Source organism: Eubalaena glacialis, chromosome 3 (genome assembly GCF_028564815.1).
Source record: "Eubalaena glacialis isolate mEubGla1 chromosome 3, mEubGla1.1.hap2.+ XY, whole genome shotgun sequence".
Taxonomy (NCBI): domain Eukaryota; kingdom Metazoa; phylum Chordata; class Mammalia; order Artiodactyla; family Balaenidae; genus Eubalaena; species Eubalaena glacialis.
Genome location: NC_083718.1, coordinates 35,170,860 through 35,197,418, shown reverse-complemented (window position 1 = coordinate 35,197,418; position 26,559 = coordinate 35,170,860). Strand labels below are relative to the sequence as shown.

The 26,559-nt window shown below is 38.9% G+C and overlaps 1 protein-coding gene and 1 pseudogene across 3 annotated transcripts in view; one reads left to right on the top strand and one right to left on the bottom strand.

Moving 5' to 3' along the window:
• The first annotated feature begins 9,533 nt into the window (after nucleotides 1–9,533).
• The window catches only part of SNRPE (small nuclear ribonucleoprotein polypeptide E), a 111,780-nt gene continuing 94,754 nt past the window's right edge, over nucleotides 9,534–26,559 (top strand). The window contains exons 1-5 of one of the 3 annotated variants that reach the window (XM_061185507.1): nucleotides 9,534–9,633; nucleotides 10,125–10,151; nucleotides 11,110–11,172; nucleotides 12,119–12,197; nucleotides 14,716–14,906. In XM_061185507.1, the coding sequence (XP_061041490.1) occupies nucleotides 9,598–9,633; nucleotides 10,125–10,151; nucleotides 11,110–11,172; nucleotides 12,119–12,197; nucleotides 14,716–14,771 (261 nt within the window). In that variant the 5' untranslated portion in view covers nucleotides 9,534–9,597 and the 3' untranslated portion in view covers nucleotides 14,772–14,906. Of the gene's footprint in view, nucleotides 9,652–10,124; nucleotides 10,152–11,109; nucleotides 11,173–12,118; nucleotides 12,198–14,715; nucleotides 14,907–26,559 lie in introns of those variants that run through there. The other 2 variants (XM_061185506.1, XM_061185508.1) reach the window with 2 other exon arrangements.
• On the bottom strand, nucleotides 18,120–18,494 carry LOC133088423 (small ribosomal subunit protein uS19-like; annotated as a pseudogene).

Here is a 26,559-nt window from a genome sequence, read left to right as displayed (position 1 = left end):
GATGCTCTGGGGGTGTATTGTATACCTTCCAGTTTTCTTCATTTCCGAATTGAATTTTCTTTTCTTGATGTTGGTCTCCTTCATATCACCTCAAGGTTTAGACTGTGAAGGAACAAGTATGATGGGGATGATAGTCCTGAAAGGAGACATACTGTACATAATCAGAAGGAAGAGGAAAGGACCTGCCCATTTTGATATTTTGCTATAGGTGGCCAGTTTTGTTTCTCATAGGGAAATCTGACCCACCTGTCATGTTGGCTCCTAAGGAACTGCTGTTGTAAGCGGCTCATCAAGAGTTGAAGTTCATGTAGCGTTTTTGGGAATATGGAAAAGGAAGAAAGCCACAGGACTGCCCATTCAGTCTTGAGAATATCTGGATGACTCTACACAAGCAAAACTGACTTGAAATTTATGTATAGACACTTCTCTACCAATCCATCTTCAGCTGACTGAATGTTATCTAATAGCCCTTCTCCAAAGCAAGGGTGGAATGTTCTGGTTTCACCGCAGATTTTCTACTCATTTCATTTTTGGAATCGGCTTGTAGATTCCAGGTCCCTTTTGTATATAACCTTTATTCTTTTGCTTTTATAAAAATAACTTTGTTTCATATTTAAAGCCCTGTATTAGTCAATGATTCATGTTCAGCATTATTTGAACCATTTGCCATTACAGAAAGAGAAATACTTTGTGTTTTAAATAAAACTGGTGTAGGAAAGTCTTGATGTTATGAGTTAAGTAGTCGTACATCACTTCAGCCTGGGATCTGCCTCAATAGAGGGCCAGTTTCACAGATACTATTTGTCTTTAGAAACCTTTTACAAAGACATACTGCCAGACTTCTCACAAGTATGCTCAGTTTTAGTTGCATTTGCTTTAGGTAAGAATAAATACTATTATATGTGAGGATTTTTTTCTGACACTGATACTTAGCCATTAGCGTTGTAACTCAAGTAATGTCATTAAGTTTTTTAAAGGAGAGAGGGTTTAGAAGTGGTCTTAGATGGTTCCAACAATTTAGAATTTTCAAGCATGAAGGCATATAAAATTTTTACTTCAGGAAAGTCCAGATTTTTGTTATGGGAATACATATAAATTTTTAACTTACCAGAGAATATAGATTTTCCCAAATAGTCTAAAAGTCGTCCCCAAAAAGTTAAGTCAACTTTTCACAGAAAGCAGAACAGATTGTGTATTCAGTTTTGAGTGATGATGGTTTTCAATTTTAACAGGCAAAGGGCCCAAATGTTGTAGAATTTGGTCATAGCATAGCCAGAACTTTCAAGATAATTTGCAGCTCATGTATTTGTCTCAATAAATGATCCTTAAAGTTCTGGCCTTAACCTCAAGTTCCAGTGGATCCTCTCACATACGACCAGAACATAGTTTGTTTTCATCTCAACCAATCTTTGGTCGATGTTTAATTATTACAGTTTCAGAAATAAAGCTTGTTCTCTATATTGATCAAAGTTCTATGATCCTTTTCTAAAATTGTGGCTTCATTTTGCCAGAATATTTCTGCAGTTCTTTAAAATATTTGCTTTGAATTTGTCAGGAACCAACAGGAACTGTGTAGTCTCCAGTTGCTATGTAGCACCACTTTAAAGTAGCTAACATAAATTGAGTACTTACTATGTGCCTCTTAATTCACATATCCATTTTGACACTAAATCCTACACTGCCTTGGAAGATTACTGCTTTTTATCTCCACTGTAGTGTCACAATCAGTGTGTTCAGATATAACAGTAAGAAAGTATATTTTTATGTGCAGTTGATTCGTTGAACCTTTCAATAACTCTTTTTTTCTTAAATCTGGTCTTTGAAAGCTGCTCAGTAAGTCTGTGGAAGTTTCCACAACCTACACATCTAACTGCATTAATAATTCATTCTCCAAACCCTAATTTATATGAATTGCAAAATGTTAGAGGCATCAACACAAAATACTTGACCATTTTCTTAACATTGTACAATAAAATTGACAGTATAAACAATGGCCGTAAATAAGAATAGCAATTAAAATTTTATATTTTAAAAAATAGGAGTCATAAAATTTACTGAGTGGGCCTATTAGTAAAGTTTGGTTGGATTTTATTGGGTAAGTGTTGCAGAGTCTGAGTCAATTGTGACGAGCAACAGTGGATTATAACTTGGTAATGCCTGTTCCTGGGCTTTTTGGTCTTTAGATTCTGTGACTGATTTGTGTTCAGATAGGAGTAAAGCAATAGCCTACTGAGTTAAGGGTGTAAACACCCAATATTCAGACTGAAGAATGAAGAGGAGGAAAAATGATTAAGTAAAAGACTACTGTGGGACTTCCCTGGCGATTCAGTGGTTAAGATTCCGCGCTTCCACTGTATGGGGCATGGGTTCGATCCCTGGCTGGGGAACTAAGATCCTGCATGGCGCAGCCAAAAGAAAAAAAAAAGACTACTGTTTGTTGAATAGACAAATGACTGAAATAGGACATTGGATGGATCAAGAACACTCAAAGGAGGAGGGGAAATTTCAAGGGGAAGGAGAAGCTAAATAAGAAGGAACCCTTCCCTGGTTAGGTGTACTTGATTAGTGAGGTCACTTACTTAGGTTGAGAGGTCAAGGAAGGTAGTCAAGTTTAGAAAAGCTGTGAGGAAATGTGAAATACGTTGGCATAACTGCCGCAAAGTGTTTTGGACTGCCTTCCCTTGAAGAGGCTCAAATTAGAACATGAATTCTAACCATCATTAAACACTGCTGGCCACTAGGGATAGATTAAGTATAAGGTAAACCCCTGCCTTTGAAATACTTTTAAGGAAAAAGTAACAGGAGTGAAATGGGTACAAGTAATAAATGGATAATGCTGTCTATAGAGGGGATGAGTGAGAAATCAATGAGTTCAAGACTGGTCAGGGAAGTTTTCCTTTAGGTGTTAGATCTGGAGTTTTGTGTAGCTTAGCAAAGGAGATGATTTGAGCTGCAAACAAAGCCAAATTGAGCAGGTAAGGTTTGTTTTTAGTGACCTCTGACAATCCCGTTGGCATTCTCAGAGTCTGTCTTGTCTCATTCTTGCTCAGTTTGCTGTCAGCTGTTCTTGGCTAAGGAATAAACTGGTCTTTTACAAAGAAAGAAGGATCTATTCTAAATGTGAATCTGAGTCACTCTGTTTCATGAAATCCTCCTGTGCCTTCCCCTTCCCTCCAAAATTAAATTCAAGTACCTTAGCATAGCATGTAAGGCCCTGTTGTACCAGCCTCTTCCATCACTCACCCTTCATGCACTACACTAGCAAAATTACTGACAGTCGACTTCCCTTATACACCAATCTGTCTCTAGCTGTTTGCCTTTGTTAATGCTGTCCTCTATTTAAAGGTCTCTTTTCTCCTCTTTTCATTGGCTAATTCCTACACACTCCATGACTTCCAGGTTACCTCTCCCACTTCCCTGTTCTCCCTCTCCCCAAACTGGGCTCTGGTGCCTGTCTACTAGACATATACTCTTTGTTTACCCTCATTGTTTTGAAATTGTTTACCTCTCCAGCAGAGTATAAACTCCTTGAGATAGAGATTCTTACTAACCTATATATTCTCAGCACCTAGTACAAGTCTGGCACATAGAAGGTATATTTGTTAGGGCAGAAACAACATACCACAGCCTGGGTGGCTTAAACAACATAAATGTATTTTCTCACAGTTGTGGGTGCTAGAATTCCAAGATCATGGTGTTGGCTAGTTTGGGTTCTTCTGAGGCCTTTCTCTTTGGTTTGCAGATGTTCCCCTTCTCACTGTGTCCTCACATGAGGCATGGCCTTCCCTCTGCATGTACATGTCTGCATTTTAATCTCTCGGTAGAAGGACACTAGTCACCTTGGATTAGGGCCCACCCATATGACCTCATTCAACCTTAATTTCCTCTTTAAGGGCCTATTTCCAAATAGTCACATTCTAGAGGTACTGGGGGTTTAGAGCTTCAACACATGAATTTTGGGGGGCACCTTCGGAAAATAACAAAGCATTCAATAAATACTTGCTGCCCATTTCAAGGGCTGTTGATCTTTGTTAGGCTGCCCCTGTCTCTTCCCAACCCCATTCTTTGTCATGCTTCATTCAGCAAGTTTTGAGGCTCCTGGTTGATACGCAAGAAACTTTAAGCTGAGAGGAAGGATGTTCTTCAATATTCAGAAGGCCTGGAGGTGACTCTTTTCAGGATATGTCCCTTTGGACCAGTGATTCTCAGGGTATGTCTGTGTACCAGTGATTTGCAGATACCTTGGGAATGTCATGAAAATCTCAAATTTTACAAGAACATTATGATTAGTTAGAACAAAAAAAGGGAAACAAATGTCATAGTACTTTCCACTATCTAATAAATTCATTGAATTGGTGATATTCATTCACAAGTTTCAAAATTCAAAATGTGTATAAGGGCATACAGTAAAAATCCTCCCTCCTACTCCTGCCCCACTTCTCCAAAACCAATGTTCTCAGTTTCTCAGGTATTCTACAGATATTTTAGGCACATATAAGCAAATATACTTCTATATAATATTATATATAAAACATGATATCCTGCACCTTGCTTTTATTATATTTATTATGAACAGTTTTAAATTATGAATTACAAATTCATGACAAATCCTGTTTCACCTATACCCATACCAGCTATCCATCCCCTATTCTGGCCCCCAGGACTGGGGCTAGGGTGAGGCAAGCAAGGTACCTGGGCATAATTTAAGGAAGTGCTCACTCTCAGGGTTGTACTTGTACATGCAAGTGTGACTCCTTAAATTTTACTCCTTAGGCTTGCCCCATCTGAGATCCAGCTCTGCCGGCTCCACTAAATTACTGTGAAGTTAATCTCAAATGTATTCATAGCTTACTTTTTCTCTTACTGTATATTGGATATCTTTTCATAACAGGACACAAAGAACTGCAATTTTTATTATAGTTGCATAGTGTTACACTATATGAACATGCAATAATTGAGCTAGTTCCTATTGATTGACATTTAGGTTGTTTCCCATCTTGGTATTTTAAACAATGCTGCAATGATTATATTATTTCACACATGTAAGTTTGTATGATTAAGTGTCTAGAATTGGAGCTTAATAAGGTATATTACGGTTTAATAAGGTATAATAAGGTTTTTGATCTTTGCCAACCTAGTGAGGGAAAATGATTTCTCAGTGTAGTTTAGTTTGCATTTCTTTTATAATGAGTGAAGTTTGACCTCTTTTCATACCTTTGAAGACCATTTGTATTTCCTTTGCTATAAAACTGATTGTTCATATCCATTGCCAATTTCTATTTTGGGTCTTTGTGTCAGATTAGAAATGGCTGCAAATTCTTTAATACACCTCCAATAAAGAGGTGGGCTCTATTTTTCCAGCCCTTGAATCTGGCCTGGGGTGTGAACATTATACTAGTTCCAGGCCTGGCCTTAAAGGGTACTGTTAGCTTCAGCTTTGGCTTCTTAGAGCCTTGGGCCCCCATATAATAAAGCATATTCCTCTGCCAGAGAGACCATGTGGTGAGGCCCTGAGGCTATATAGACATGGAGACTGACTCAGGTGGGGCTAGCCTTCTAAATACACATGCCAAGGCCTTAGACACATCTGAAGCAGAAAAATCACCCAGCTGATCCCTGCCCAAACTCTCGACCCACAAAGGTCACAAATTAAAAAAAAAAAAAAAAAAAGTTTGCTGTTTTAAGCCATTAAATTTTGGAATATTTCTTACACAGCATTTTTTTTTCCGAGTTCTTTATATATTAGTAAAATTACCCACTTTTCTAATGTGGTGCAAACATACTTTTCCCAGATCTTCTCATTTTGCTTATTATGGTGGCTTTTTAGTGATGCAAAACTTTATAATTTTTATATAATTGAATGTATTACTTTTCTTTTAAAAACCAGCTAGAGCATACAATTGAATAAAAGACAATTTTTCAGACCAAGAGAGATGAAATATCTATGATTAAACTGGATGAACTAGAAAGAAGAAACTAAAAACTACAGAAAATTAAAAACTTCTCAAAGACTCAAAGGAAAGTTTGAACAAATAGAAAGCCATCATGTACTTAGATTTTTAAAAACTAATTCTAAGTTGTTCTAGATTTAATGTAATCACAGTAAAAATACCAAAAGGATTTTTTAAAATTAGATAAGCTTATTCTAAAGTTTTAAAGAAAAACCAGAATAACTAGGAAAATTCTATGTACTTCTAGTCCTACCAAATAAGAAAATATTATAAAGCTACAATACTTATAACAGTGATACTAGTCTATAAATAGACACTAAAATCAACTGAACAAAATATAAATGCTATACATAAAAACACATACCTAGGGGACTTCCCTGGTGGCGCAGTGGTTAAGCATCTGCCTGCCAATGCAGGGGACACGGGTACGAGCCCTGGCCCGGGAAGATCCCACATGCCGCGGAGCAACTAAGCCTGTGCGCCACAACTACCGAGCCTGCGCTCTAGAGCCCTTGAGCCACAACTACTGAGGCCCACGCACCTAGAGCCCGTGCTCCGCAACAAGAGAAGCCACTGCAGTGAGAAGCCCACGCACCACAACAAAGAGTAGCCCCCGCTCACCGCAACTAGAGAAAGCCCGCGTGCAGCAATGAAGACCCAACACAGCCAAAAATAAATTTAAAATAAATAAATAAATAAATATATTAAACAAACCAAAAAAACACATACCTACACACACACATACACTTGGTATATCATAAAAGTGGCATTTAAAATTGAATGAGGAACAAAGGATTATTTTTTTGTAATAGTGATGGACAACTGGGTAGCCACCTAGAAATTTTTTAAGTTGTATCAGTTCTAGGATATACTGGGATAAATTCTAGATGGATCAAAGATTTAAATGGAAAAGGGCAAAATCATTAAGAAAAAAACAGTAAATCTCTTCTCATGAGTTGTATAATCAGTCAAATGATTGGTTATAGAGATCAATCCTTAAAAGTTTAGAAATCATGACTTCAGAAACAGGAAAATGCAAAAACAAGTAGCTAAGCATCTCTACATCTGAGATGGGATAGGTATACTGGTGTGTTCTAGTCACACTGTCTTCAAATTCAGCAAATCTCAACTTTACTCCACACACATCATGACCCTCTATTTGGTTTGGGGGGTGGTTAAAAAGAAATAATTATTCCGTGTGTTTCCTAGCTCTCTCTTTTTTTATTTTTATTTATTTGGTTGCACTGGGTCTTAGTTGTGGCAGGCAGGCTCCTGAGTTGTGGCTCTCCAGTTCCTTATTTGCAGCATGTGAACTCTTAGTTGCAGCATGCATGTGGGATCTAGTTCCCTGACCAGGGTTTGAACCCGGGCCCCCTGCATTGGGAGCATGGAGTCTTATCCACTGTGCCACAAGGGAAGTCCCAGCTAGCTGTTTTTAAAAAATCACTTTCATATCCTTTGATCTCACATTTTTATGAGGTTGCCATTAATATTATCCTCATTAAACAGAAGGCCTTGAAACTGAGCAGGACCCTGTGAGGCCTTCCAGGGGACAGACCCCCTTGTATCTCCTGCCTCTTGTTTATAGAAAAGCTTTAACCTCCTAGGACTTCCCTGAGTTTCTAAGAGTAAATTTAATCAGAGAAGTGAGAAAATGCAGAAACAAAGGAAAACAGTCAAGCAAGACAAAATAATGATAGTTTAGCCATAAAACAAAGTCAAGGGCTATAGATAATATCCTGAGCCATATCCTTGAGTTGTTTTTCAGTTACCAAAACAACTAAGAAGCTAACTGCATCTTGACCATGAACACCTAGTCTCCAGACCACCTGGAGCCTGAGGATTGATAATGCTAACCCCTGTGACCTCACGTGGTTACCTCAACACCCAGAGAATTGTGCATGAGCTGATCGTGTACCTGCAAGCCTCTCCCTTACATTGTCTTTAAAAATCCTTTCCTAAAAGCCACTGGGGAGTTCGGGTCTTTTGAGCATGAGCTGCCTGTTCCCCTCGCTTGGCCTCACAATAAACGCTGTACTTTCCTTCATCACAAACCAGCGTCAACAGCTTGGCTTTACTGCTCCTCCGCTGAGTGGACCTAAGTTTGGTTTGGTAACAACCTCAGTTAAACAAGTTAGGATTTTGCTACTTGCCCTAAGTGGTGTCCCCTTTGACGGGCCCCTTCAACTCTGAGCTTCAGTTTCCTTGTCTATAAAATGGGTATTCCAATTAAATGAAATTTCTGCCAGCCCACAACATAACCTAACAAATTCCAACTCCTCCCCTTCCAGCTGTGTTACCCAGGAAAAGATAAGGTCAAACATTGAGACCTTAATGTGTACACATGTATACTACTACTTCATTGAATCTTTAACCCCATGAGGAAGGAAATTTCTTTTTTGGTTGCGCCAGGTCTTAGCTGCGGCCGGCGGGCTCCTTAGTTGCGGCATGCATGTGGGATCTAGTTCCCTGACCAGGGATCAAAGCCGCGCCCCCTGCACTGGGAGCCTGGAATCTTAAACCCCTGCGCCACCAGGGAAGTCCCCGAAGGAACATTTTTATCTCCACTTTGGTAACAACTAAGCCAAGACATGGCAAGGCTGAATAACTTTTTTTTATATATAAATTTATGTATTTATTTTATTTTTGGCTGTGTTGGGTCTTCATTGCGGTATGCTGGCTTTCTCTGGTTGCGGTGAGCGGGGGCTGCTCTCCATTGCGGTGCACGGGCTTCTCACTGCAGTGGCTTCTCTTGTTGCAGAGCCAGGGCTCTAGGCTCGCGGGCTTCAGTAGTTGCAGTACGCAGACTCAGTAGTTGTGGCTCACAGGCTCTAGAGCGCAGGCTCAGTAGTTGTGGCGCACGGGCTTAGTTGCTCCGCGGCATGTGGGATCTTCCCGGGCCAGGGCTCGTACCCGTGTCCCCTGCATTGGCAGGAGGATTCTCAACCACTACGCCACCAGTGAAGTCCGAGGCTGAATAACTTATTCTTGGTCACACACTATAACAGTGCCAGATTTGAGGCCAGAAATCAGACTTCAGGGTTTTCACGCTACATAGATCTTCTGTTGCCACCTTACAATAACTCCTCACAAAGTTGATGAGAGTTGAATCGGTTACTGGAGCAAACCAGAGCATCTGGCTTTTGAATTCGGATTGTCTGTGGCCGAAAGTGTCAGCTGTGGGAGCCCTGAGTTTGGGCTTCTTGCGGCCCTACCCCACCACAACGCTGCTATCAAGCCTAAATTCCAGGGAAATCGGCCTTAGAAAAAGCACTAAACCAACCTATTTCACAGACAGAGGTACGCAATGGGACGATCTGGCTCTTAAAGCGGACTCAGAAAATGAAGTCGCGATGGCCAAGCGCTGTGCACCGCCTCCCGCCAGCCGCCGCACAACCGAAGCCGCTAGGCTCCTCCTCCAGCCTCCCTTTAGGTGGCGCTGTAGGACCAACCCACGTTCCAAAATGCAGTCGCCGCAGTTGCTACAAAGCACCGAGATAAGCGGAGCCCGTGGCTAGAGAGGTATTTTCCAGGAGCCTCCCAGGTCGCCCCGCGAGCACCATGCACTTCCGCTTCCGGCTCTTTATTCCGGAAGTTGCTTTTTGAGGTAGTGTGCGGGATAGTGTGGTCTTTGTGAGCTTCCACCATGGCGTACCGGGGCCAGGGCCAGAAGGTGCAGAAGGTGATGGTGCAGCCAATCGTATCCTACTCGGGATGTGAGAAGTAGGAGGTTCGGGCCAGGAAATGGGGGGGCGAAGGAGCAGACGGAGGGAGCGGAGTCCGGCCCCTCATCCCATGAGCCCCTGGGGCGGCCGAGACTGGGAGAAAGCGCGGGTAGTTGAAGAAGCAGTTACGGGTGGGAGGTGGGCTTGGCGGACCCCTGCGGTGGGAAATGCAGGAATGGCGGGGGTGAGCTGTTGGAAGACAACCTTAGTTAAGTACTCAGTGAAAGCGGGAGTTATCGGTCTCGTGCCTGAGGACGATGTCGGCGCCGAAGAAACTCAAGGAGAATGAGAGTGGGAGGGGATTCGTTTACAGTGTTTAGGGAGCCCCAAATGGGTGCCTAGTTGGGCACTTTGCATAGGCACAGACGTCGCGTTCAGAAAAGTGAGATGGGGGTAGGATTGACCAGTCTATGCTATACGTGTATTTTTTCCTTAACTACTGCTGCAGAATCTCATCTTCAGATACTTGCAAAATGTAAGTTGTTTGTTGTTAACTGTTTCATAATTACTTTTTAAGTTAAAGGTGAATTTATTTGGCTGTTTGTTTCATCCTGTCTGATCATTGTTCTAGAGTTAAAAGTAGATGAAACTGGAGATTGCGAGGGTTTAATTAATTTACAAGACCAAAATTACTAATTTCAAAAAGTAATTATTGGTTGACATGACAGTGGTAATTGGGTACTTTTGTTGCAGTGGGTATGACCAGAACATTGGAACCTTTCGCCCTTCCCTTTAGGATGAGACACTGGAAGAAAAGTTCAGTCGGCTTTAAACTAGGTCATAAAGTGGTGTGTTTAGCACTTTGCGGGGTGGAGGACACACTTATATATATAGAAAAGACACGAAAAAAGGAAGACAGGAAGGATAGGTTCAGAGGATTTAGTGGCAGCCTTCTTTCCTTTGAGGGGATTTTTAGCAACTCAAAATTTGATTTGACAAGGCGGAGTATTTATCTCTGAAAGAAAATGTGGCTCCTGTTGTTCTGACAAACTTTAGTGTGTGACAACACAATTGAAAAACAGATTAATTTCAAGCTCTTGTAATTTTTAATCACAGGAATTGAGGGTCCCCCTCTTGATTATTAGGTGTGAGACATAGAGAACGAGTACCTAGAGAAAGCTGTCTTGGAGCTGGATTTTGCTATAGCAGATAAGAAAGAAGCCCTTTTAAATGCTATCCTGTCACAGATTTTCACTCTAAATGTATAGAGACTAGAAGCAGTGGAAATATGATTGAGTCCTAAGTTCACAGGAAAATTATTAACTTGTTCCAATATAGCATTTATTAAGTGAGAATGTTTCTTGATAAGTAACTAGTCTTGGCTTTTATTTGTTAAAGTATTTTTAGGAGCCATGTTTGTCTGTTGTTTGACCAAAGTGGTTGGATTTTATTTACTTATTTCTTAACATTTCTATTTTTGTTGATTATTTCAGAGATCTCGGATTCAGGTGTGGCTTTATGAGCAAGTGAATATGCGGATAGAGGGCTGTATCATTGTGAGTACCCAAGATATTTTATCTCAGAGCAGTTTGTTCATAGAAAAAGATTTACCAAAAGATAGCCAGCAGAGCGATATACAAAAAGTCAAAAGACCCAACCCACAGAAAGTTCTTCAGGACCCACTATCCTTGTCTCATTGTTCTGCTTGATAGGGATTAGGTAATTCATAAAAGAGAGGGAAAATTACTAGAAAATTATTTAAACAACAGTATTAGTCTTTAAAGGAGGGGTCAAAAGAAATAAAATGGGGCGGGGGAGATGGGATTAATGGAGTATTAGTTCTGGGTTAGGTGATACCTGAATAGAACTGGGTGGGGTTAGTTAAATAAGATGTCCACGATGGCAGAATAGCCTAAATAGTGTTGTTAAAAAGGAAGATATGGATGGAAGTGTTATGCTACGACTCTGGTATTTCTTTTAGACAGTGTAGATTCCATCAATAATCTCCCCTTCCCTGTTTACTAGTTGGAAAACAAGCACGGTGGTTGGTGGTGATAGTGTCTTGTGGGGAACATGGGAAGAGTTAATTCATATATGTACACACACTATATTGAGCACGTTATAGAAGATAAGGGAAATGGCTGTTTGGCATAGTTAATGAAATCTTAAGTCCCAAAGGTTCCAGAAGTAATATGAAGTACATTCCATCTTCCTTTATTTAAAAAGAGGCTTAAGGAGTTTCCTGGTGGCCTAGTGGGTAGGGTTCCGGGCTTTCACTGCCGTGGCCCGGGTTCAATCCCTGGTCGGGGAATTGAGATCCTGCAAGCCATGCGGCGTGGCCAAAAAAAAAAAGGCTTAGGACGGGGAGGTGGTGTTTCAGCTAAAAGATCAGTGGAGAGGTGAGTTTCTGAAGTTAGCATCTCTATATATAGCCATTTTCATTTAGAATGGTTTGGATATGCTCTTACGTGAAGATGACAGTCAATTGGCTTATTTTTCTAGGGTTTTGATGAGTATATGAACCTCGTATTAGATGATGCAGAAGAGATTCATTCTAAAACAAAGTCAAGAAAACAACTGGGTAAGACTATAGATGGCCTTAAAGAATTGTAGAAATTTTTATTCACTTGCAGAATTGAATTGCAACTCATTTCATGTTTAAATTTAGTTTGCATTTGAGAAGTTATTATTTGGGAGAGAAATATACTCTTGAAATCATCCTTTGCCACTTATTCTTTACCCCACTCCATTTTTGCTTTTGTCTCTCCACTCAGAGAGCTCTCACAAAGGTTACCAAAGACTAATGGTGTTAAATCTAATGGTCCTCATTTTATTGAGCTCTAAGCAGCATTTGGCTCTGTGATACTATAGTCAGGTTTTTGCTTCTCATTACTAGTTGTTCCTTTTTCAGACTTTTATATATTCATTCTTTAGGACCCAGCCATTAACTGTTGGAGTTGCTCAAGTCTTGGTTCTAGGTCCTCCTGTCATTCAGTATTATTTTCCTAGGCACTCAAGACTGCACCTTAAATTGCATTTATATGTTGACTTCCAAATTTACATTTGTAGCTCTAGATCTCTCTGAGCCTACTCAACATTTCTACCTGGATGTCTCAAAGGCTCCTCAAAGTTAGCATATCAGAAATCAAACTCAGTTCCAACCCCTCACACACTATTTAGAGCTATTTTAGTGTTCCCTGCCATACTGAATGGCACCAGTTCTATTCAGTTTGCTAATAAATTTCTCTGCAACTACCTCAGCCCCCTCCAGTTTGCTCTGCAGGCTCCTGTCATCTTTTATTTAAAACACTAATCTGAACTTGTCATCTCTTTGCTAGAAATCCTTCAATGGCTTCTTATTGCTCATAGGATAAGGACATCTTTAAAGTATCCTTCAAGGTCCTTCATGATCTGGCCTTATCTCCCTCTGCTCATTTTGTATCACTTTGCACTTCATTTTCTGAGCTTCACCCACACTTCTTTCAGTTCTTGGAGTCTGCACATTTGTCCCATCATAAATCTTTGTATATGCTGTCACCTGTTTCTTGGGACTCAGATCAAATGTCACTTCCTGCCAGGGTTTGGTTTTGTTTTGCTTGGGGTGGGGATTGATGAAGGGTGTGCTGTGCTGAGTTTGTAGTAAAATATTCATTACTGGGATTATTAATGTCTCTGCCACTGGACCACATGCTGCATTAGTGCATGAGTCCTGTCTTTTTTGTTCCCTAATATGCTCAGTGCCTAACTCAGTGCATGCCACATAGTAGAAATTTTAAAATATTTGAACAGTGAAGGCAATTTCTTTTTTTTTTTTAAATATATATTTTTTAATTTATTTATTTATGGCTGTGTTGGGTCTTCGTTTCTGTGCGAGGGCTTTCTCTAGTTGTGGCAAGTGGGGCCACTCTTCATCGCTGTGCGCGGGCCTCTCACTATCGCGGCCTCTCTTGTTGCGGAGCACAGGCTCTAGATGCGCAGGCTCAGTAATTGTGGCTCACGGGCCCAGTTGCTCCGCGGCCTGTGGGATCCTCCCAGACCAGGGCTCAAACCCGTGTCCCCTGCATTGGCAGGCAGATTCTCAACCACTGCGCCACCGGGGAAGCCCCGAAGGCAATTTCTTAACCCACGTTCTTTAGGATTCATGGCTTCATCAAGACCTACTGAATCATTTCTGTTAAAACTCCATTAACTTGAGGTTTATTTAGGCATTTTGTCTTTAATTGTTTAATGCCCCACTTCAGAGCTCACTGGTATTTTTATCAGTGGTGGGTTTCAGGTGCCTCTTTCTTCCAGTCCTTGAGGATTCTCTTGAGCCTATACTAGCTATGTGGAAAGTAGATTCTAAGGAGTGGTATAATGTTTTGCTTTGCTTTTTCCTGCTTAAGCTATTCTTGTGAAAGCCTGGATTTTTCAAATTTAAACATGTCTTGCCAGGAAGGCCAAGCTAACCTTACTGATGTTATTTATAAATTATTTGCAAAGTGTTGATTTCCCATGGTAATATCCACCTTGTAGAACAGATTAATATTACCTGTTGTAGAAGCCTGGGAAAGTGAAACAATTTAATTGCTATTGGTGTTGATTAGCATTTGTCAAACCATTTTACTGAACACCAGTGTTCCTGAAGATATTTATAGATATTTCTCAGGAAAAAAGTATTCTCTGCTCAAATAAGTTTAGAAAATGTTAGGTAAAACTTAAACAAGTTTGTGTATCTCAGGATGAAATCTATTATATTAAGAACTGTAAGAAAAGGGTTATAGTAAATATGCTGCATTTCCTAAAAAAACTAATTTCTCAACTTCTACAAACTTGGAGCATTAGGAAATGTTGGTGTAGTTGACTTAGTCTACAGAAACTACTTTTCGTAAAATAACATTTCTCAACCTTCATTAGGTTATTGTTGGAAAAGTGCATATGGTCTAATATACACAACCTTTCAATATATGAATATTGGAAAATGTCACATACCTTCACAAGAGAGAAAGCATTTTCAAAATCACTCAAGAATGATCTGAAATTCTGAGGCTAAAAGGTGGTTACAAAGTTGTCTGAGTGGCTATTAATAGCTTTTTTTTTTTTTTAATTTTGTGTTGCAGGTCGGATCATGCTAAAAGGAGATAACATTACTCTGCTCCAAAGTGTCTCCAACTAGAAATGATCAATGAAGTGAGAAATTGTTGAGAAGGCAATACAGTTTTTTTAGGTGTGCTTTGTTAGAAGTGTAGTTCTAAAGCATTTATTCATATTGTTTTGCTCACCTTTATGTTATTACCAGATGACAATAAATGCTGTGGGATTGTTTTTATTAAAATATTTACATTGTTTTCTTTTATCCAGTTGTAGAGAGTTTTTACACAATGGCACCATTAGCTGTTAGTATTTATTTTAAGGTTTTCTGAAGATGGTACTTGTCCTGGGCATTTGCTTTTCACAGAACTGGGATCTGTAGATTCTTAAGGCAAAGAGTAGGAATTCTACCCGACATGTAATCTTCTGATATTGGGTGGTGGAGAAGGGGAGTGTTCACAAAAGTAAAGATTATGGTGCCAATATATGTCTTCATCATCAGTTCTAATTCTGAATGCTGGGACACAAGGGTTTCTAACCACAATAGGTTGGGGACATTATAGTAGCTCAGTATTTGCTTAGCACTCTCTTAGAGTTATTGTGTAAGGCCTTTGTGAATTCTTTTATCACTAAGGTCAGAATGTGAGAAGTATTTGGATATAGGCAAAGAATGAAAGTTTGTTAAAAAAGGAGCTCTGTTAAGAGTTAACTGGAGGGAGACTTTGTGAGATTGGTAACCTGAAAAAGACCCACAGGCAACACTGGTAAGTTGTTGTTAGGCAGAACAATAGTATGTTAGTTGGGGAAACACCTCTTCTATTCTTATCTCCAAGAATTTTGGTTCCTCTTCCAGTAATTGCTTATTTCCTAATTGAATTATGTGGTCAGTTCTCTCTTGCCCCAATATCTCAGGGTTGTTCTAGTTAGAATTCTGTTAAATGGTTATAGAGCATCTGCTATTAGTTGAATATATACAGTGAAACAGACTGACAAACATAGCTTCAATACCACATGCTAAGTGTTATTTAAGTTGAATCTTGAAAGATGAATAAGGCCTACCTTAAATTCTGGTAATGGGCAGTATTATTAAGGGTAGGTAAGGAAGAAGCAAAAAGTCCAGTTCCTGCTTTTCCAAGTGCCTATGAGGGAGATACAGAACTTTTCTTTAAACTGAGTAAAAGAATCACTTCATGAGACAGAGGAGATTTGTTGGTGAGTGTAGAAATCAGTCCAGCTTAGAACTTGGCATTCTAGCTGTTCCACTCCATTTGAACTTGTGCCTGTTTGGTCATACTTTGAAATAAAGGGCTGCTTTAGCTCTTTTAACATATTTGAGTTTGAAATTCAATTGAACCTGCTACAGCATGCAAAGAAAACATTGGGCAGCAGAGGGAGTTGCAGTCCTGAGACTGCTTCAGCCTTTCTGGTGAAAAGCTTTTTGAGAGCAGAGCAAAGACCTCCCTGCAGCTTTCATGGCACCAAAACAGCTGGGAAGCAGGATAAAAACTGGAGCAGTATAATCCCTAAGAAAACCTGCTGGCTGCTTTTTCCATTTCCCTGTATGGCCTTTCTGACCTGGCTGCCCTATGTAAGCAAAGCTGTGCCTGCTGTGGTTTATCCTGAATGGATCAAGACATGGAAAGGTCTATTTTTGACAGAGCAAGTGGTGATAGTGAGAAATAAGGTACAGTGAACTCTTAAAATTGAGCTCTGTATTTAGAAATCTCTGCTTGCTTTCCTGCTGTACTGGAGCCTGTGGTGTTTACTTTTTGAGTGGTACTTTTCCACAATCTGGAGATCTTTTCTTCCAACCAGAATTTGTATTACAGAAGGAGTTGCTGTCTGCTTCATTAAGGTTATTAAAACATGCTGCTGGGAAGCTGCTCTTGTTGGCAGCCCTTGGTATGTGAGCGGTTATTTTTCTGGAATGGCTGTTGGTTTCTGAAGGGGTCTTGCTAACCACCCACGAACTCTCTTGTAACATTCTTGAAGTGAGGGGTGGGAGGAGAATCAGGCTCCGAAAAGTAAGTGCTGATTCGGGCCTGGTGTTCTGTTAGTAGTAAGTAGGGAGAAAGAAGGATAAGAATAGTTTGAAAATGCTAGAATTTTGTATATGCAGGCACCAAATATTATTGTATCACATTTGTCAATTTCAGGATTAGAGAGTGGATCTCTGTCTAATTTGGATTAAGGCATTATTAGCCAGGAAGTGTCACGGGCATTTCCTGGGGAACACCTAATAGCACCATCTCATGTTAACTGGATGACACAGGATCTTTTCCCTAATTAATTATTCCTATTAGAACTGATCATAACCACATACTTGTGGCATGCTTTTTTGAGGGGATGCTTGGTAAAACTTAAGGTGGCATGAGAATTTAAGTCTGTTACTACTTAGAATTTAATTTTAATTTAAAAATTATATCCAGTGGAATTTTTAAATATTAAAAAGCATTAGCTTAATACACGTTTATGATCAAATGTAAACTATACAGAAATATACAGAGCAGAAAACAAAAGTCCCTCCTTTTCCCATCAGTGTTCTCCATAAATAACCACTGTTAACAGGTGCTTTCTGAACTCTTTACAGATATGTATAGCTTGGTTTGATTCTCATTTTGGTATTACTTTAAAATTTCTTTTAGGTAAAATTTTTAATTTTAGTAAAATACACATAATATTTACTATCTTAACCATCTTATTTATTTATTTTATTTTTTTGGCCGTGCTTCGCGGCTTGTGGGATCTCAGTTCCCCAAGCAGGGAACCTCTGCCCCCTGAAACGGAAGCGTGGAGTCCTAAACACTGGACCGCCAGGGAAGTCCCTATCTTCACCATTTTAAAGTGTACAGCTCAGTAGTGTTAAGTATATTCACATGGTTATGCAACCAATCTTTAGAACTTTTTTATCTTGCAAAAAACAAACTGTACCTATTAAACAACAACTTAACCATCCCTCCCCTCAGCCCCTGGATTTGATTTTTTGTTTCTGAGTTTGATTAGGTACCTCATATAAGTGGAATCATACAATATTTGTCTTTTTGTGACTGACTTATTTCACTTAGCATAATGTCCTCAAGTTTCATCCATGTTGTAGAATGTGTCAGGATTTCCTTCCTTTCTAAGGCTGAATAATATTGCGTGTATGTATACCACATTTTGTTTATACATTTAACTGTCGATAGACATTTGGGTTGCTTCCACTTTTTGACTTTTGTAAATAATGCTGCTGTGAATCTTCGAGACCCTGCTTTCAGTTCTTTTGAGTATATTCTCTGTAGATTTTTGAGTAACCATCATACTGTTTTCCACAGCGGCTTTACCATTTTACTTTCTCATCAACAGTGCACAAAGGTTGCATTTCTTCACATCCTTGGCAAAACAACTTTTTTTTTTTTTTAAGAGAAGTCTGTGACTTTATTGGCCGAGCAGGCTACTTGAAGGGGGTGAAGCCAGAGGAGTGACCCCGATGCCAACCTGGCTGTGTAGGTGATTGAGAACTCAGGCTTGATTCCACCTGGTTGAAGGTCTTGACCTTGTAGACGCCCACCATGCTCTCCACCATCTCAGGCAGGATGATGATGTCCTGCAGGTGCGTCTTTACCACCTCAGGCGTCTCCTTGGGCAGTGCCTCCTTCTTGGCCTTGCACTGGCGCTTTAGCAGGGTGTGCTGCTTCCTTGGCAGTCCTGGTTCAGCAGTAGCTGGGTGCTGTACAGCTGTACCAGCTGCTTGTAGGACACGTCCTACAAGGTCCACGCTGCTGTTGGTGAAATTGCAAAAGGTCTGCTTCTGCTCCATTTCTGCCATCTTGTCGATTCTTCGGAGAGGTGAAACTTCTGTCTTTTATAGCAGTCATCCTAATGGTTGTGAGGTTGTAGTTTTGATTTGTATTTCCATAATGATTAGTGATGTTGAGCATCTTTTCATATGTTTATTGGTCATTAGCTTGTCTTCTTTGGAGAAATGTCTATTCAAGTCCTCTGCCTATTTTTAAACAGTTTATTTTTTGTTAGTTTGAAGGAGTTCTTTACATATTCTGGCTTAAATAAATGATTTGCAAATATTTTCTCCCATTCTGTGGGTTGTCTTTTCATTCTGTTCATTGTCTTTTGATACATGGAATTTTTAAATTTTGATGTAATCCAGTTTATCTGTTTTTGCTTTTGTTGCCTTTTTTTTTTTTTGGCCTTGCCGCAATTTGTGGGATCTTAGTTCCCCGACCAGGGATGGAACCCAGGCCCTTGGCAGTGAAAGTGCAGAGTCCTAACCACTGGACCGCCAGGAATCCCCTGCTGCCTTTTTAGTGTCATAGGTATTTTTATTTATTTATGCACACATACTCTTTGCAGTTCCGCTGTTATCAACAAAACTTGCACATAGTTCCATGTTAAACAGCTATGATGTATTCCATTATATGAGTCTCTCAATTTAAGTAAGCACACCCTATTGATGGGTATTTTAGGCTGTTTCTCATTTTTTACCATTAAAAAAAATTTTGTAATGAACGTCTTCATGCCTGTTTTTGTCCACTTAACAATTTCTGAGATGAATTCTTAGAAGTGGAATTGCTAGATCAAAAGATATACACACACACACAAAAAAAGATATACACATTAAAAAAAAAATTCTATAGGTACTTCTAAATTGCCTTCCAAAGTACATGTGAGAAAATTGTCTTCCTCATACTAGGCAACCGTTAGGCAGCAGCTTTAATGAAAATCACAGGCTTATTGTGAGGATACTATGAAATAATAATTGCCAACATCCTAAGGATGCCAGAATAGAAAAATGGAAAAAATTTGGCCTTTGATGACTTTTGAACCACTGAATTAACTCTGGAACTTCCCTACCACCTAACTTTTTATGTGAGAGAAGAAAATTCCTGATTGGATTTTCTGTTACTTACAACTAAAGCATTGTAACTGAGAACAGTGTCAGAATGGGGCCACTTGTCTTCAGTACCTCTTAAGCTTGGGATGGGATTAGTTGTTTAGTGAAGATTTGTTAAATGCCATAGTTAAGAAAGTTGGCAATTGAAGTGATAATCTTGGACTGTATGAGGGAATACAAATGAAGTGATGTGACTGATTTTATTCAATAAAACAGTAAACTTCCTTAGTTAAGAAAATAATTCCTGAGAAAGATGATCTTGGATCATCATTCTATGTACATAGAAATTGCTGTCTGTGGAGTATTAACAGATTAGCCTCATCCCCAGGGCCATCTGAGTTTGTGATGTCTTGCAGGGCTGGGAAGTTGCAGAGAGGAACTAGGGAGAATAAATGAGTGCCTCCTTTTGATGGGCTGTTACTAAACCAGAGATGGTAGGAGTAGAGTGGGAAAGGGAGGATTTTCCCCAGAAAAGTGTCTTTCTTTAGATCCTACACTTGATAAGGTACTCAGTTTGGGAAGTTGTTTCTTGTTTTTCACCAGTGTCAGTTTTTATTTGGTTGTAAGATGTTAGACATAGTGAAGAATATAAAATTTAGTCCCTGGGCTTCCCTGGTGGCACAGTGGTTAGGAATCCGCCTGCCAATGCAGGCGACATGGGTTCCAGCCCTGGTCCAGGAAGATCCCACATGCCACAGAGCAACTAAGCCTGTGCGCCACAACTACTGAAGCCCGCGCGCCTAGAGCCCGTGCTCCGTAACGAGAGAAGCCACCACAGTGAGAAGCCTGCACACTGCAACGAAGAGTAGCCCCTGCTCGCAACAACGAAGACCCAACTCAGCCATAAATAAATAAATACATAAATTTACTAAAAAAAAAAAAAAAAAAAGTTTAGTCCTTGTCTTTGGGGAATTGGGAAAGCAGCAAGGTACAGAGGGAAAGATGACCTTGGTAGTCCGCATACTCGGGTTTAAACGGCAACTTTAGAATTATCCAAACCTCTTAACCTCAGTTTCATAGGGCTGGTGGAATAATTTCATGAGATAATACATGTAAAGTACCTATCAGGCCTCGGGAATGCTCAAAAAGTATTATTTGTCTCGTTACAAATGAGGATAGATCTGTCGTTTAAAAGATTTATTTAGGAATGTGTGGGGAAAAGGTAAACTTGTTCCACGTAGAATGAGATAGATCACAACTTCGGGAATCTGTTTTGTTCTTCATGGTTCAGTTTACTGAGGCATAATTTACAGATACTGAAAGTCACACTTCACACATGTGCACTTTGATGACATTTGACAAATGTGTAGTCATGTAACCTCTGCCACAGTCAAAACATAATATTGATATTTCCATGAACCAAAATGGTTGCCTCAGGCTCTTCACAGTCAATCCACTTCACTCACCCTAGCTCCTTGGCAACTACTGATCTGATTTCTGACTTTACAGTTTTGCCTTTTCCAGAATGTCATATAAATGGAATCATACAATGTATAGCCTTTTGTGTCTGGCTTCCTTCATATAATGCTTTTGAGATTCATACATGTTTCATTATCAGTGGTTTTTCCCTTTTTATTGCTAAGTATTCCATTGTATGGATATACCACAATTTGTTCATCCATTACTTAGTTAATGGACATTTGGGTTGTTTCCAGTTTTTGGCAAGGGAGTGGTGTGACAGTCAAATGATAAGTGTATGTTTAACAAGAGACTGTCAGACTTTTGAAAGTGGCTATACCATTTTGCATTCCCATTAGCAATGTATGTGAGTTCCAGTTGCTCTGCATCCTCACCGGCAATTGGTATTGTCAGATTTTATTTTCTCCATTCTAATAGGTGTATAATGGTATCTCATTGTTTTAATTTGCATTTTCCTAATATTGAATAATTTTGAGTACTACAGTCATTCTTTGGTATCCTTGGGGGATTGGTTTCTGGGTGGCTGCCCTCCATCTCCTCCCACAGGATACCAAAATCTGCAGATGCTTAAGTCCCTCATATAAAGTGGCGTAGTATTTGCATATAACCTATGCACATCCTCCCCATATACTTTGTCATCTCTAGATTACTTATAATACCTAATACAATGTAAATAGTTGTAAATACAATGTAAATGCTATGCAAATAGTTTCTGGTGTGGGAGCAAATTCAAGTTTTGCATTTTGGAACTTACGTAATTTTATTTTTCTGAAAATTTGTTCTGCAGATATGGAACCCTCAGATGCAGAGGAGGGCCTACTGTCTTTTCATGTGCTTATTTGCCATCTGTATCTGTGATGAAGTGTCTCTTCAAAGCTTTTGCTGTTTTAAAAATTGGGCTGTTTTCCTCTTTTAATGTTGGAGAGTTCTTTATATATTCTGCACAAAAAATTCCTTATCAGAGAGGGGTTTTACAAATATTTCTTCCCAGTCTGTGGCTATCTTTTCATTTCTCTGCAATGTCTTAAAGAGCACAAATTTTTCATTTTTTCAATTTTCAAGGTTTTCATTTATCAAAAAAAATTTTTTTATGGTTTATGCTTTTTGTGTCGTAAGGATTCTCTGCCAAACCAATGGTGACAAAGATTTTTCTGATGCTTTTTTCTAGAGATCTTAGGTGCACCTTTAGATCTATGATGCATTTTGTGTTAATTTTATAATACAGTGTGAGGTATAGATTGAGTTCATTTTTTGGCAGATGGATGACCAATATTCCAGGACCATTTGTTCAAAAGACTGTCATTTTCCATTGATTTACTTTAGCGCCTTTGTTGAAAATCAGTTGACCGTATGTGTGGGTCACTTTTTCGGGGCTCTTGTTCCATTGCTCTGTAGGTCTGTATTTTAACCAATACCACATTGACTTCACTATTATACCTTTATAATAAGCTTTGAAATCAGGTGGTGGGAATCAGCCAGCTTTGTTCTTTTAAAGTAGTTTGTTCCAGGGCCTTAGCTTTTCCATATAGATTTCAGAATCAGCTTGTCAATTTCTACAAAAAATCTGCTGGGATTTTGGTTGAGATTACTTGATGATGTAAATAGTTTTGGGGAGAATTGACATCTTAATATCATCTTCCATTGATGAACATGATATCGCTCCATTTATTTAGGTTTTCTTTTATTTCTCTCATCAGTGTTCTGCAGTTTTCAGCATAAAATTCTTGCACACATTTTGTTAGATTTATCCTTTCCTAAATATTTCATGGGTTTTTTTTTGTTTTTTTTTTTTAATAAATTTATTTATTTATTTATTTATTTTTGGCTGTGTTGGGTCTTCGTTTCTGTGCAAGGGCTTTCTCCAGTTGTGGTGAGCAGGGGCCACTCTTCATCGTGGTGCGCGGGCCTCTCACTGTCGTGGCCTCTCCGTTGCGGAGCACAGGCTCCAGATGCGCAGCCTCAGTAGTTGTGGCTCACAGGCCTAGCCGCTCCACGGCATGTGGGATCTTCCCGGACCGGGGCACGAACCCGTGTCCCCTGCATTGGCAGGCGGAATCCTAACCACTGCACCACCAGGGAAGCCCTATTTCATGTTTTTTGATGCTATTATAAAGTACAACTGAGTTTTATAAATTGACCTTGTATCCTGTGACCCCGCTAAACTCAATTATTAATACTAGTCTCTTTTTTGTGGATTGCTTGGGATTTTCTATATACATGATCATTTTGCCTGCAAATAAAAATGCAAAAAATAAAAATTCAGAGAAAAAGTTTTATTCCTTCCTTTCCAGACTAAGTGTTTTATTTCTTTTTCTTGCCTTTTTTCAATGGCTAGGGCCATTCTAGTATGAGTGGTAGGAGTAGACATCTTTGTCTTGTTCCTGATCTTAGCGAGAAAGTATACCATTAGTGAAAAAACATACTATCAAGTATGATACAGTTGTAGGTTTTTGGTACATGTTCCTTTAGTTGGTTAAGTTCCCTCCAAATCTAATTTGCTTAGCGTTTTTTATCATGAATATGTGTTGAATTTTGTCACCACTTTTCTCTGCACCTATTGGGATGATCACATGGTTTTTCTGTTATTGTCTGATAAGGCAAATTGCATTAACTGGTTTTCTCTTTTTTAAAAATATTTATTTATTTATTTTCGGCTGTGTCAGGTCTTATTTGTGGCACGCGGGATCTTTCATTGCAGTGCTCAGGCTCTTTGTTGCGGTGCACAGGCTTCTCTCTAGTTGTGATGCGCAGGCTCAGTAGTTGCAGCGTGTGGGCTTAGTTGCCCCGCTGCATGTGGGATCTTAGTTCCCCGACCAGGGATTGAACCTGAGTCCCCTGCACTGGAAGGCGGATTCTTAACCACTGGACCACCAGGGAAGTTCCTGCATTAACTGGTTTTCAATGTTGAACTAACTTTGCATTTCCGAGATAAACACCACTTAGTCATGGTGTATTATCTATTTTATATATTTTATATTTTATCTATTTATATATATTTTATATATTGTTAAATTCAATTTGCTTATTTGTTTAAGGTTTTTTGTGTCCCTTATGAGGGATGTTGACCTGTAGTTTTTTGTGGTGTTTTTATCTGGTTTTAGCATCAGGGTAATAGTTTCAATAGTTTCAAAAAGTTGGGAAGTGTTTCCTCATCTTTTATTTTCTGGAAGAGTTGTATGGGATTCATATCATCACGTCCTTAAATGTTTGGTATATTTTTACCTATGAAGCCACCTGACCTGGAAGGTTTCTGTAACTTTGCCCCCAATTTGGAAATCTTTATCATGTGACCTATCCTAAGGAATTTACAAACTTGCTTAGGGCACTGTTATACATATAATCAACAGAGAAAATAGTACAAGGCACTATATAAATACTAAAGATTAACTGGCATAATACAAAGAACAAAATAATGCTATTTGCAGTGACATGGATGGACCTAGAGATTGTCATATTGAGTGAAGTAAGTCAGACAAAGACAATATGACAATGACAGTATGACAGTGATATCCTATATCATATGATACTGCTTATATGTGGCATCTAAAAAAATTCTACAAATGAACCTATTTACAAAACAAACTGAGTCACAGATGTAGAAAACAAACTTATGGTTACCAAGGGGGAAAGGGGAGGGAGGGATAAATTTGGAGATTGGGATTGACATATACACACTACTATGTATAAAATAGATAACTAATAAGAACCTACTGTATAGCGTAGGGAACTCTATTCAATACTCTGTAACGACCTATATGGGAATAGAATCTAAAAAAGAGTGGATATATGTACTGATATATGTATAACTGACATACTTTGCTGTACAGCAGAAACTAACACAGCATTGTAAATCAACTATACTCCAATAAAAAAAAGAAAGAAAAAAAGATTAACCGGCATAAATGCAGAGGGTGGTCTGGGGCACACCATGAAAAAGAAAGACATCACCTGTATAATGGAAGTTGAAGTCCTTAGCCTGACTTTCAATGCTTTCTACAGTCTATCTATCTCTCAGGACTTCAGCCTTATCCCCCAGGACTCCTAGGACTCCTCTGTATTCAAAACCAATAACTCATTGTCCCCTAAGGTCACCTATCTCTACAGCTTGTTTTTATGATAGAAGGTTTTTACTGCTAATTCAATTACTTTAATAGATCTAGGACTATTCAGGTTATCTACATTTATTGAGTGAGTTTTGAGAGGAAACTTTTTATAAAGGAATTTGTCCATTTTATGTAACCTATCAAACTGGCATAAAGTTGTTCATAGTATTTCTTATTTTAATGCCTGTATGATCAGTAGAGATACCTTTTCTTTAATTCCTAATATTGGTATGATCAGTAGAGATACCTTTTCTTTAATTCCTAATATTTGTGGTAATTTGTGGTAATTTGTGTCGAAGTTTTTTCCTTGGTCAGAAATTTATCATTTTTATTGAACTTCTTAAAGAAACAGGTTTTCATTTCATTAATTTTTCTGTAATGTTTTACTATTTTCAATTTCATCAATTTCTGCTTTTTATTATTTTCTTTTGTCTGCTTGCTTTTGGGTTTAATTTGATATTTTCTAGTTTTTTAAGGTGGAAGTTTAGATTATTGATATAAAAATATTGGTTACATTTTTAATATAAGCATTTCATCATGTCTCAGAAATTTTGATATATTGCATTTTTATTTTTATTAAGCTCAAAATCTTTTCAGTTTCCTTTTTAAATTCCTCTTTGATACATGAGTTATTTAGAAGTGTGTTGTTCACTTTCCAAATATTTGGGGATTTTCCAGTTATTTTTCTGTTATTGATTTCTAGTGTAATTCTGTGTGTACAGATAATACACTTTATATGATTTTAGTTATTTTAAGTTTGTTAAGTTTGTTTGATAGCCCACATGATCTGTCTTGGTGACTATTCCACATGCACTTATAAAGTATGTGTGTTCTAGGGACTTCCCTGGTGGTCCAGTGGTTAAGACTCCACACTCCCAATGCAGGGGGCATGGGTTCAGTCCCTGGTCGGGGAACTAAGATCCTGCATGCCTCATGGCACAGCCAAAAAAAATAAAATAAAAAATTTAAAAATCAAAAAAACCGCAAAAAACTTAAAAATAAATCTGCCATCTAGTGGGAGACAGAGCTTCATAAGTCTTTTGCATTTCTGTGTGTCTTGCAAGCAAGGTACTGACTGCCCTTTGTTTCTGACTGTCTTTTTCAAGGATGTTTATTTAGCAAACAGCCTTGGAAGATAGTATCTTTCTAGAGCAAGGAGCAGGCATGCTTACTGCCCACATAAAAAATTTAGTTCTCCAAGTTCAGGGTTTTTCTGCTACAACAAAGCACTATATGTCAGTGTCATGGGGCCCTAGTTGCATTGCTCTGTGCTAATTGAGATTTGGGGAACTGGTAGAAAAAACAAAAACTGATACTCTGGGTATTTCCATTGTTAGGAATAAGAAGCTGCCCTTCTGTAACTCAAATGTCTCATGTCTTCTGCCAGCATCCATGAAACTGTGACAGGCCAACCTGTTAGCTTGCAAGTAGGGTAAAATTTCAGATACTTCACAGTTCTT